The following is a 13,094-nucleotide window of genomic DNA, read 5'->3' on the forward strand; positions in this document are numbered from 1 at the left end:
TCAACGTCTTCGTCTTTGAGATTCTGGAGAATTGCCATCCATTTTTCTTCAAAAATGTTATCCTGTCTTTGGATAGTCACGAATTCTTTCAACGGAGAATAGTTTTTGAACACTTGATAGAAGACTTCTTTTACCTTCTAAAAGTGGCTATGGAACCAGACTAGCAAAAGCTGTGCACATCCGATAAATTTTTCTTCACCCACTCTTCGACATGCACTTAAAGATCTGAAAGTCTAAGCCAAAATTGTTGGGACAGGAGTGACCTTTTTTTCAAGTCGATCAAATAGATCTGAAATTACTTCATCTACATGCCCTAGTGCTTTAGGAAAGATGACCAACCTATAAATACTCAACGCAAAGACGTCGACCATTTTCCTCGCATTCGGATGTACTAAGATCAAATCCCGTAGAATTTTCCAAGGGATGCATTTACTACCTCCTTTTTGTTTAATCCAGGCCGCGACCCATTACTCACTCATCCCAGTTATGTTCATTAGTCTCTTTAAGAAAGTAGGGACGTTGGAGGCTTTAGAGTAGGCTTTATTGACTTGGATCCTTGGGCTACGGGGCAAAGTGGTATACTCTTCTACGGTGGGCACCAGGTCTATTTTCCCAAAAAAGAAGCAACCGTAGGCGAGATTCCAATACTGGGTAAGAGCTTGGAATAGGTACTTATCTACTTTGACATCGAGTATATAAGGCAAATCACCACATTCACGGTAAAATAACTGCTTACTTTCCTCGTCCCATTGATCCCATATTTCTTTCAGCTCTTAAAGATTATCTTGAATCACACTAATGCGGGTGAAATCCCATAATTCAGACATGTACCCCTCTGACCGGCTGCCACCTTTCTCTTGTTGTCTTTTCTCGGGCCATATTCTTACGGCCGCATTGTCTTCCACTTTATCAAGAAATCTCTTTTTCCATAACAAGCTCTCTATTTAGCAACTAAACACGAATCAACACCCTTTTCTAAGATGAAAATGCAATGCAATTACAACCAAGACAAAATGAAACAAGTCAGTACATTTTATACAAAGCAATCATACAAAGCAAGAAATAATAAATAGAACACCTATTCGGGTAAGCACTAAAGGTTTGATATGGTTCTACCTAGGGTAGGTTCTTAGGGCTCATTATATGCAGTTTGGTTTTAAAGTAAGGGTACCTGAACCAACAGATTCCTCAATCCTCACTCATTATAGGCTCATATGGACTGAGTTTAGTTCAGGGGAATACATTTCCCTATGTCCGTGTAGAGGTGAAAACCTCACGAAAACATAGGTACGGATGTATCCCCAAAGCGATCCACTATCCTATACGGAGGTGAAGACCTCACGAAGGAATAACTTCTCACTCCCACTTAAGAAGGGTAAAATAGAACAATTATGCCATACAATATATGTGACAATATACTAAGAGAAACTCGAACGAATAAAGCAGACATATTAAATCATTATGTAATCCAAGATAATAAAGACATTATTTACCACTAAATATGAATGACGAAATACAATGAAGGGATCTTCAATTTAAACTGAATTATCAATTTTCGGCAAAAAGACCAAAAAGTAATCAACTCGCGGTGTGACTCTCTTATTTGTCCCTAGTGGAGTTGCCAAGTTGTCGAAACAATTTTGGAATTGACTTTTTATTTTAAAAATAAGATGCAGTCGCCACCAATCCCTTTTTTATTTAGGTGTGATTGGATCACTTCAAAACTCAGTCATTTTAATAAAACGTTAAATTTACAAAAACAGTAATTTTCAGTTTACAAAATCTAGAAAATGGGTTCGGGAGTTGGTTATGTATGAGGAAGGGTTAGCACCCTCATAATGCCCAAAATTGGTACATAGTTGATAACTTGATGTTTTGATGTCGAAAATTAAAAATTTGAAGAGAATTTAAAATACGGTCCCTTTTTGTGCGATGTTATTTGATGGTGTAAAAAAATCCAATCTAAATTGAATTTTTAATGAGGAAGAGTTCTTATTTTGGGTCGATCAAGATGAAAAATCGTGTCCCGTAAGTTGGGGCACAAAATCTCAAATTCTCGAAAATAAAAATGCTCACCATTTAATTATCTTATATATATTTTTAATTGTTTTTACAAAAAAGAGAGAAGGGACGTTCGATTATTTCGATTCAAGGAGAAAATCGTACCCCGTAAGTTGGGGCACAATTTTTAAAATCCTCAAAATAAAGAATATCGCCTTGGTCTTAATTATTATTTTTTATGCGCTTATGCCGAAAAAAAGGCGAGTGTATGTAGCAATTATTTACAATGTACGATGATGGAAAAATTATGGTATTAACAAAATAACATAAACAATAATATAAAATGACAATAATATAATTAGTACAAATAAATAATAATAATAAATAAATAAATATTCAATTAATAATATTATATAATAATACTAATAGTGAAATAATATAAAATGCATGATAATAATATAATTACATTCATAAAATATTGATTCTTTGAGCGAATTTTAACAAAATTAATATTGATTAACAACAATGATTACTTAATAATATTAATAATATCAATAATTAAAAAATAAAGGACCAAAATAAAATAATTGAGAAATCAGACAGTAACAAAAAAATAGTAAGTACATGGACTTAATTAAATGAATAGAGGACTAAATTGAAATTGTGACAGAACCTTAAGTAAAAATAAATAAAAACAATAAAATAAAGGGTTAAAATAAAGAAAAAATAAAATGCAGGGATTAAAAGGGCAAATAACCCAAACCCAGTACATGTCATTCCCCAAAAGGGTCGATAATCTGGGGACTAGATTGAATAAGTAATAAAATTTAACGTGTAAAATAAAAAAATAAAGCATAAAGGGTCAAATTAAAATAAAATAAATAGGGACCCACAGTGAGTCAAGGGACTGATTTAAAAGAAAATCAAATTAAGGGGTAAAAATAAATAAATAAATAAAAGGCACATGACTAAATTGAAAAATGGCAAAAAGACGGAAGGACCAAAGCTGCAAATAGACCCTCCCCTTTGGAAATGCGCGAATCCTGGGGCTATTTGGGTTGGATCTTCGGGTCATGCTCAAAACGATGTTGTTTTGGGTGTCTGAAGTCAAGCTCAAAACGGCGTCATTTTGAGGGGGCTATATAAGTTAAAAAATGTTTAAAAAATCATTTTTGCATCAGTTTTTTTATAAACAAAAAATACTTCCTTTTTTTTTCTTTTTTTCTTTTTGGTATCAAACCCTCTCTCCCCTTCCGGCCAAAAGGGCTTGGCGAGTCTCCGCTGTGGCCACTTGTTATCGGAAATGGAGACTGCTGCCTCTGGTGGCAGAAAATCGGAAAAGAATCATCTTTTTCATATTTTGATCCCTCGAAATCAAATTTAGGGTCAAAAACTCTTAAAAAACACCCTAAGTTCATAAAAAAAAATCAAAAGTCTCTCTGTTTCTTTCTTTTTTTTCTTTAAAAAAAAAGGTCCATGCCTCTTCTTCTTCTGATGAGGCTCCGGCGATCCCAAAGGGATTCAAAGGGCTACTTCGTTTCTGAAGGCGAAAATGACCCGAAGGTAAAGAAAATTTTTAAAAAAAAATCCCTCTTTTAGTTTCTTTTTCTTGAGATTTAAATACTATAAAAATAAAATGAATACCTTTTCTGTTTCTTTTACTTTTTCTATTCTTCTATTTCATTGCTTGTAAAAAGTTACAATGTGTTTGTTAGGCTTTTATAGCCAAATCGATTACATTTTTTATTTTTTCTTTTCTCTGTTGCTGTTGATGTTGTTGTTTCTGTTTCTTTCTCTTTTGTTTTTGCATGCACTTTCACATGATGGTGGCAAGGAGCTCTTTGGTCAACCATGGTGGGGAATCGCATTTTTTTCCATTTCGATGAAAGGAGAACAGACCTCGGGTGGCGCGCTTACTGATGTGGCAGAGATGACGGCTGGAGGGAGTTTAGGGTTCTAGGGTTTTTTTTCTTTTTTTTTAAGTTTTGAGCTATTGGCTATTTGGGCTTTAGGGTTTTGTTTTTTTTTGTGTATTTTGGCTTGTATTTTGTAAATGGACTTTTTTCGACTTTTATTAATTTTCTGGTTTATTTATTTTATGTTTTTGTTTTGGTTTAGTTTGGGCCGGATAAAAATAGGTCTCTAAAAAACTTAAGTAGTATATAAACTTAAGTTCTGCCTAAGTTAATGAAAACCAAGATTTTTGAGAGTTTGATAGAGAAAAATTTTGATCAAGTTAGGAGCATGTACGTGTGTATTATTTCTGTAAGCAATCAAAAGAGTCTCTTGAGTTGCAAAGTTAAGCTTTCGATGGGGAAACTTAAAGGGAGAGTGATCTAGTCTTTGTACAACAGTGAGGTCTCTAAATTGGTGAGTATTAGACCAATATTAGGACTTAAATCATTGGTTGTACTATGAGAAATATAGTGGATCATTGATTTAGGCAAGGACCCACAAATATAAATAGAGGTCAAACTACGCAAAAGGACCCACAAACATAGATAGAGGTCAAACTACGCAAACTATCTTGGTGTTCTTTTTATTGTTTTTGCACTTGTTGTTTCATGGTTGAAACTGTGGTGTAACATCTCGTTTTTCAATAGTGTCGGAAACAGTGGTTACGGGACCACGATTCCGACCAATGAGTCAGTATTTTATTATTTATTATTTATTTACAGATTTATTTTAGTGTCGCATTAAAACTTTGGTTAGGTAATTTTAACACTTAGCTGGTTAATTAAGTAAAAAGAACTAAATTGTAAAAGCTACAAAAGTAAACCATTATTAGTTTATTTGTCTAATAGTTATAAAAACTATAACACCTATAACCTGCACCCATCATCGGATTAGGGTTACAGTGTATTATTATACAACTCAAAATATTACATTATAGATAACATTATGATTTACAATAAAAAAATTAACATAGATTCCTGAATAATTAAGTTTACAATAAATTATGCATCTATAGACCTTAAATCGAGCCTACGAGGCTCTAAAAATAATTTTAGAAACAATCAAGGACCAATTCGAAACAACTCAAAGAATTTAGGGAGAAAATTATAAATCTTTCCTGAGCCTACGAGTTTGGATGTTAACATGCTATTGTTTGATTTTGTATAGAGATTAAAGATGTCTGGTGGATCAAATAATGATATAGGTGACAAGTTCGAGGTTAGAGGTTATCGAGTTGATAGATGAGATGATTATGATTGTGATGCACCCGGAGATAATCAAACATGCGCACATAGAGCAAATAGAGCTACGAGGCCTCGTTAGGAGGACCAGGGGGATGAAGCACTTTTGCGCACCATTGTGGATGTCCTTCGAAGGGTTGTCGATGTTGCACCCTAAGTCGCATTGTTGATTGGAGCTCGAAGAACTCCAATTAAAGAGCTAAAAAAGTATGGTGCCACTAAATTCAAAGGTGTTAAAGGCATTGATCCGAAAACTGCTGAATACTGGTTGGAAATTGTTGAGTGAGTGTTGGATCAATTGAAATGTATCCCATCGAAACGTGTTACATGTGTTGTTTCTTTATTAAAGGAATAGGTGTATCAATGGTAGTTGGCAGTAAGTCATCATGTTTTTTCCGCAAAGTTAACAAACATTAGCTTCTCCATCCATTTTGGGGTGATTTGACAAATTGTACAAATTTAAGGGCTAAAAGAGATAAAAAATTAAAGGGCTAAAATGACTTTTTTTTGTAAAGTTAGAGGGCCAAATAAATCATTATGCCTCTTTTTTTATTTGTAATATTTTACCAACAAATTTAAGAAAAAAAATTTATCAATGTTTAATATTGGACTTGAATTTTGAAATATAAAAAGTAAATAGACTAAATTCTTGAAAATAAAAATACATAGACTAAATTCTAAATTTGTAAAAAAAATACATAGACCTATAACATATTTTAACTTACATTAAAATTTGCATACTACGTCACAATGAAACTAATATATTTTAAATTCAACTATAAGGTTGGGTATGTATGTAACAAAGCAAATGGGAAGATTATGGGGCAGATAAAGCCCGATGGTTTATAATCAGCTTATAATAGAAAGGGTAAACTACAAAAATAGTCACTTTTGTTTGCCTCAGGTTACATTTTAGTCACTTATGTTTGAAATGTTACGTTTTAGTCACTTATGTTATTATTTTGTTACGAAGTGATCACTCTTCCGTTAAGTTCCGTTATCTCCCTAACGGTAATCCTACGTGGCAGTCCAACTAGATTTTAAGTGCCAACTTGGATTTCCTAATGGGATGAGAATAGATTTTTAATTAAATAAATTTAATTAATTAAAAATTTAAAACTCTAAATCTTAATTAAAAAACCTTCATCTCCTCCCTTTTTTTTAGTTTTCTTTTTCAGGTGACTAAGAAAGCTATTATCATCAGAATTTTTTATTCACCTACAAAAACAAAAGAGGATTCAATGGAGGGTCCAGGTATGTCTTCTTCACTAAAAAATTTATGTTCTAAAACTTAAAATCAAGTGGTTTTCGACAAATTTATGTAATAAGATGGATTGCAATGACTGCAGCATGTGAAAACCAAGCCAAAACTTGAAGAAGCAAAGGGTTGCCATTACACCATCTGGAGACTTTCCAAAGGAAAGTCCAGAGGCAATGGAACAGATCACCATGAGCATTAAGGTGAGTCCATAAACTCGTTTTCGGCCTAATTTATCACCAAGCCAACCAAAGAAAAGCTGTCCAGCTAAAGTTCTACAAAAGGCCACACCATTAACAACAGCTGCAATACGAGGAGGCAAAGTTCCAGGCTTTTCAGAAAGTGCATCGAAGTAGTAAATACGACCGAGCAATTTTGTGATAAGAGAGATGCTAAAAAGGTTGTTGACACCATTTTTTTGATTGAAAACGGGGTCAACTTGGGTTTTGAAAAATGAAAACGGGAGTCGCCACCAATTCTTTTTTATAAGGTGTTATTGGATCACCTTGCAAAGCGGTTGTTTTTAATAAACAATTTAATTTTATTAAAACAACGATTTTGGTCCACGAAATTCAGAAAAAAAAAGGTGTTCGGGAGTCAGTTACGCACGAGGAAGGATTAGCACCCTCGATACGCCCAAAATTGGTACCTAGTTCATTACTTAATGTCTTAGTGTCGAAAAACTGAAAACTTTAGAAAGACTTAAAATACGATCCTAAAAAAACTCGGATGATATGGATTGAAATTCAAGAGGATATTTGGCTATTCGGTCAATCGAGAAATCGAAACCCAGCACATTAGGGCACGTTCTTCGAATTTCCAAACGCAAAACATTGCCTTATTTTGAAATTTTTAAAAGGATATTAAGCCATTTGGTTGAACGAGAAAAATCGACACCCAGCACCTTAGGGCATGTTTTCTCAAATTTCCAAACGCAAAACATTGGCATATTTTAAAATTTTTAAAAGGATATTAAGCCATTTGGTTGAATGAGAAAAAACGACACCCAGCACCTTAGGGCATGTTTTCTCGAATTTCCAAACGCAAAACATTGCCTTATTTTAAAATTTTTAAAAGGATATTAAGCCATTTGGTTGAACGAGAAAAAACGACACCCAGCACCTTAGGGCATGTTTTCTCGAATTTCCAAATACTAAATATTGCCTTAATTAGAAATATTTTCCTTTTTTGAAATATGATATTTATATGCATAATGGAATAATAAACATGATAATGTGAATAAAAAATGAACAAAAATGAATAATAAAATAAATCAATCATGCATATACCATAGCAAATAAATAAATAAATAAACTAAAGCATAAAATGGGCATATAAATAAATACATAAATGAACATAAAAATAAAGGAAAATATATGAAAATTATAAAATATGAAAAATATGTATGTACATATAAGGGAAAAATATATGTATGTATATACATAAAATTATGGAAATATGAAAATATATGTATGTACATATTTTAAAATTATTAAGTAAAATACATATACATAAGTATGTATACATATATTCATGAGAAAAAAAGGTATATAGATATACGTACATAAATATGCATATATATAAAAAAGTATTTATATATATTAAATAAATTATATGTAATATATATAAACACTTATATAATAATGATAATATAACATGGCACATATATTTAAAACTACATAGTAAATATAAATGGAAATATAATGGTAATAACAATATCATTAATACTAATAATAATAGTAAAGACGGTAATATTAATAATAATAATAATAATAATAATAATAATAATAATAATAATAATAAAGATGCTACAAACGGCTTAAATTAAAGTAAAAATAAAAAAAATCAGGCGAATTCGAAATAAATAAAAACAAAGAGGACTAGATTGTGACACGCGCCAAAATCAGAGGGACCGAAATGGTAAATCAACCATAGCTCCAAAACGCAGCGCTGTAATGGACCGAATTGAAACAAAAATGAAATTTTTTGTGGGCAAATTGAAAAATAAAAGAAAATAATGAAAATGACCAAATTGCGGCGCGCTGCAAAGTTGAGGGACTGCGCGTGCAATTGTACCCTTTAAAGAAAACACGCGGATCCTCCCCTCGGGTCGGGTCATCGCGCGGGTCATATTATTTAAACCAAGATTTTCTGAAACCCTCATTTCAGCCTCTTTTTTAAAAAAAAAATTCAAAAACCCTTCCTCTCTCTCAACCATCCGGCTTTTAGGGTTCTAATGCCCCCTATTGCACCGCCTCTTTGCTCACCGCCACCGTATCCGACGGACAACGAGGCACAGGAACGGCGTTTGAAGATCAATCCCCGGTGAGTTTTCCCTTGTTCTATATACTTTTATTTGAGTTTTTTTAAAAAAATAAAAATGAAAGAGTAAAAACAACACTAAATAAAAATGAAGATTGAAAATAAAAAATCGAAATCACCTTAGTTCTTTTCGCTTTTTATTTATGTTGATATATGCTTTTGTTACAAAAAAGCTAGAAAAGGAACCCTTTTCTTTACAATCATCTGCTTTTTATAGCCAAGGAAGAAAAAAGAAAATCAAATCCCCTTTTGCCTTGTGGTGCATTTACATTTTGTTGTGTGTTTGCGGTGTGGCGCAAGTGGCCGATGTGACAACGGTGGTGGCAAAGGCTAGTGAGTGGCGTGTGATGTTGATGGAGGCGGCGCCGGGCTAGGGGTCGAGAGCTGCTGGCGCTAGGGTTTCTTTTCGAAACCCTAGCTTGACTTTTGGGGAATTGGGCTCCGGATTTGGGCCTTGGGTTTGGGTTAGGCTAGTTGGGTTTAATTGTTTTGGGTTGAGGGTTTACTTGGGTTAAGGATTTGTTGGGCCCGGACATGAAAAAATTGGGCTTGTACAAAGGTCATAAGCGTCAGTGAAGAAACCCATTCCAGCAATCACAATTGCAGTGAAATGGTACCATTGTGTCTTTGCTGCATGCAACACATTAAGAACTCCAAGCTGGTTTGCGATTTCTGTCTTTTTTTACTTGAAACCAGATCAAGTAGGAAATTAACAAAACATAGGAATTCTGGGTTTTCTCTGAATAAACAATCCCATGTCAAATAAAAATGGAAAAAGCCCCAAGTTGAACAAAAGTTGGTACAGCCATTGAAACAAACTATTTTGGCTTTTCATTCTAGGATGTTAACTGGAACATCATTTTTTCACATGTTGCAGTCATTGCAGTTCATCTTATTACATAAATTTGCCAACAACCACTTAATTTTAAGTCTTAGAACATAAATTTGTCGGTGAAGAAGACATACATGGACCCTCTATTGAATCCTCTTTTCTTTTTGTAGGTGAATAAAAAATTCTGATGATAATATCTTTCTTAGTCAACTGAAAAAGAAAACTAAAAAAAGGGGGGAAGATGAACGATTTTTTAACTAAGATTTAGGGTTTAAAATTTTTAATTAATTAAATTTATTTAATTAAAAATCTATTCTCATCCCATTAGGAAATCCAAGTTGGCACTTAAAATCTAGTTGGACTGTCACGTAGGATTACCATAAGGAGATAACAGAACTTAACGGAAGAGTGATCACTTCGTAACAAAATAATAACACAAGTGACTAAAACGTAACATTTCAAACATAAGTGACTAAAATGTAACCTAAGGGAAACAAAAGTGACTATTTTTGTAGTTTACCCTAATAGAAAATCTGACGATTGCCCAATAGCTTCGGGCTATTAAACCGATACTTCTATCAAAGCATAATAATAATAATAATAATAATAATAATAATAATAATAATAATAATAATAAACCATAACTGATACGTGGGCAGCAAAATAACTAAAATTTCTTGGTATGATCAATGATACGTTCATGTTTCATGGACATGATCGTGGGGAGCTTTTGTCTCATGCAACATCAAAGTACAACACGGAGGAAACTATCCTAATCTAAATTGGAGGAAAATAAGATAAACATGAAGATTGTTTGCATCGTGGTTGATCGAATTCATTCGATCTTCATGACTTTTGCAAGGCAGTTGTCCACGGGCCTTGGGAGAGGTAAATACACAATGGGTCCTCCTGGATTAATTTGTTCAAGCCTGCAAATTTAATCGAAGTAACGTCATGGACAGAAAAAAATCAGTCGTTTTGGGCAATAGAAACTAAAGCTTGAGTAGAAGATAGAAACCAAGTAGTTGGATTGAATTAATGCTGAACTCACTTGTAGTTAAGGAGAAAATAATGAAGGAAAATGGAGATCTCAAGCTTGGCCAGATCAGCTCCAGGGCAAATCCTGCTTCCTGCTCCAAAGGGAAGGAATGATCCTGCTCTGGGTTGATGGTTCTGTATGCAATGCCATTTGTCAATGTAGGTCATAGCCATTTTAACAGGCAAATGAAGTCTATATGTTTTACCCATTCAATACGTTTAAACGTACCTCCCATCTTTGAGGGAGGAACTCTTTGGGGTTTGAATAAACTTGAGGGTCCATATGAACACCCCTATTCCAAACCAGAACCTTCCAACCTTTCGGTATCAAATAACCTGGAAACATTGGTTTTTCACTTAGTGACGCCGATAATACAGATTAAGATGGATGAAGAATGTCGTGCTGGGAATTTGGAAGGGTTTAATCTCTAACCATTGATGTTAACATCAACTTTTGCCTCACGAAAGTTGCAAAAGGAGACACTCGCCCTTCTCAGTGTCTCATCAATAACCTGAAATTCAAACATCCCAGTATGTCACTCGTTGTATTCTTTTGACATTTGAAGTAAAGGACATGTTTTTTGTGAAATGAGTAAGTCAAATGATATAGTAGCACACACGTGACGTCGTTACCTTTTGAAGATAATACATTTCTCTGATATCCTTTAAAGTCAAACCCTTCTCTGTACTTTGTCTGTTCTTTAGGATTTCTTCCTGCTCTTCCTGAAAAACCGGTAATTAAGTGAAAATAAAAAGAAAACTGGCAATCAATGCTACAATGTCAATCATCCAACCTTAGCTTTTTTTAGTATTTCTGGATTGTTATGAAGATAAAGGATTGCCCACATAGCTACATGAGCTGAGCTTTCATGCCCAGCTAACAAGAACATGAGCAGTAAATCGATTATATCCTCATCCGGTAATTTCTGCCCATTCTCGTCTTCAATTTCCATAAGCAGATCAATCATTCCTTTCTTTCCATTTGGGTCATTGACTCTCCTCTCATCCAGCACTCCTTGTAGGATCTTAACCAACATCTTCCTTGCCTGTTCAGTTGTCAATTCGGATAAGCAAATTATATTGGACCGACGTTCCAAGTTCCAGGTGACTATATGATACTGTTAATTACGCTACCCGTTGCCAGCTAGTTAGCTACTTAGGTTTGACAAAATTGTCGTCTTTGGCATCTCTTTTTTGTCTTCATCTATATAAGAATCTCTACCTTGACTTTTACATTTAATTAATATAATAGGTTGAAAGGGATATTATTTGTGCAGAAAAAGGGTGTAGAAAATTGAAGTACCTTGAGAGCTTTGTAGAAAGCGAAGCCAGGAATATTTATAGCGGCAGATTTCATACCATAGGTCAAGTCAGCATACCGCTTCTCAACGGACCCCATAACTGATTCAGCAGTGGAGCCAAGAAAGATATGGGTGATGACCTTGAAAGTGAACTGCCTTATCTCGTTCAACAGCTCAATCGGCTCTTTCATGCTAGACCATTCATCCAAAGAATTAACCACGATCTCCTCAATGTATCCAATATACATGGACAGTGCCTCGTGGCCGTTGATTGGGGCTGTTGTTAGCCTGCGAAGACGCTTGTGTTCGGAATTTGGAATGCTGTGAAACGATTTTTTCCCCGTTAATTGCTTTGTGGATAATGGGTAACCCAATCCAAATTGTTCATCGTCTGCCAACACTTTCCTACAGGTTTCCGGGATAGAAACTATGATGCTTGGACTTCCGAACAAATAGGTCTTGTACATACCCGTTCGGCCATACCTGTAATCCCCCAAGAAAAAGGAAAAACGAGGGGTGTCAAGTTGTGCTCAAAATAACAACATGGTATCAACTAATCACTAGTCTAGTGGCTTAAACTTCTTATTATGCCAAATCACGGATTCCCCTACCTTGATCTAAAAGAAAAAGAAAACAAACATGGCAGTTCTGAATAACGAAAGGGAAAGAGAAAGACCTTTTAACCAAGTTGTAGATGAAGGTGTCAGGGTCGTTGGACCTGAAAACTTTGAGGAAAGACCACATGTTGCCGATGATAGGCCATCCCATATCGCCTGGAGGAAGGGAATGTTTCTTCTCTCCCAAACTGCTAACATAGCGCCATTCGTTTATTTTCTTAAGAAAACCAAACACGAAAACATAGGTTCCAAGCAGAACAGCAAGAATCAAAGCCAGTATATTTAAATATAATCCCATTATGGTTATGGAATTAATTTCTCTCTTTTGCTAGCTTTTTGGGTGCCTTTGGTACTTGTGTTTCTTCAGACGACGCTCTAGGTCGTTGCTGGCGATCTTCTAAATCCTAATTATATCTACAAACTGCCAAGCTGCCCTGCAGCCATAGCTCGTATCGATCAAATCCAGGGCAAGTATAATTATTGCTATATTATTATTTCTGCGTGCTCAAGTATCTGTCATTAGTCACC

General features: G+C 34.5%; 1 protein-coding gene across 2 annotated transcripts; it reads right to left on the reverse strand.

Moving 5' to 3' along the window:
• Window positions 1-10,274: 10,274 nt before the first annotated feature.
• LOC105791951 (beta-amyrin 11-oxidase) lies at window positions 10,275-13,094 on the reverse strand. 2 transcript variants are annotated; one of them, XM_052634297.1, is made up of 8 exons: window positions 12,626-13,094; window positions 11,952-12,432; window positions 11,443-11,694; window positions 11,282-11,362; window positions 11,082-11,160; window positions 10,878-10,984; window positions 10,662-10,783; window positions 10,275-10,539 (listed from the first exon to the last, which is right to left on the reverse strand). In XM_052634297.1, the coding sequence occupies exons 1-8, from the start codon at window positions 12,862-12,864 to the stop codon at window positions 10,446-10,448; spliced, it is 1,455 nt and encodes a 484-aa protein (XP_052490257.1). In that variant the 5' UTR covers window positions 12,865-13,094; the 3' UTR covers window positions 10,275-10,445. The 2 variants fall into 2 exon arrangements, with proteins under 2 accessions (XP_052490257.1, XP_012475725.1); XM_012620271.2 differs by having other exon boundaries at window positions 11,282-11,371; window positions 12,626-13,090.

Source organism: Gossypium raimondii, chromosome 8, assembly GCF_025698545.1.
Source record: "Gossypium raimondii isolate GPD5lz chromosome 8, ASM2569854v1, whole genome shotgun sequence".
NCBI classification, from domain to species: Eukaryota; Viridiplantae; Streptophyta; class Magnoliopsida; order Malvales; family Malvaceae; genus Gossypium; species Gossypium raimondii.

Excerpts from the sequence above, each read along its gene's own strand:
- LOC105791951 (XM_012620271.2), bottom strand. The coding sequence starts at position 12,864 with ATGGGATTATATTTAAATATACTGGCTTTGATTCTTGCTGTTCTGCTT. Across the intron at positions 10,784-10,877 it reads TCCTCCCTCAAAGATGGGAG|AACCATCAACCCAGAGCAGG; the intron begins GTACGTTTAAAC and ends CATTGCATACAG. Across the intron at positions 10,540-10,661 it reads TATTTTCTCCTTAACTACAA|GCTTGAACAAATTAATCCAG; the intron begins GTGAGTTCAGCA and ends TTAAATTTGCAG.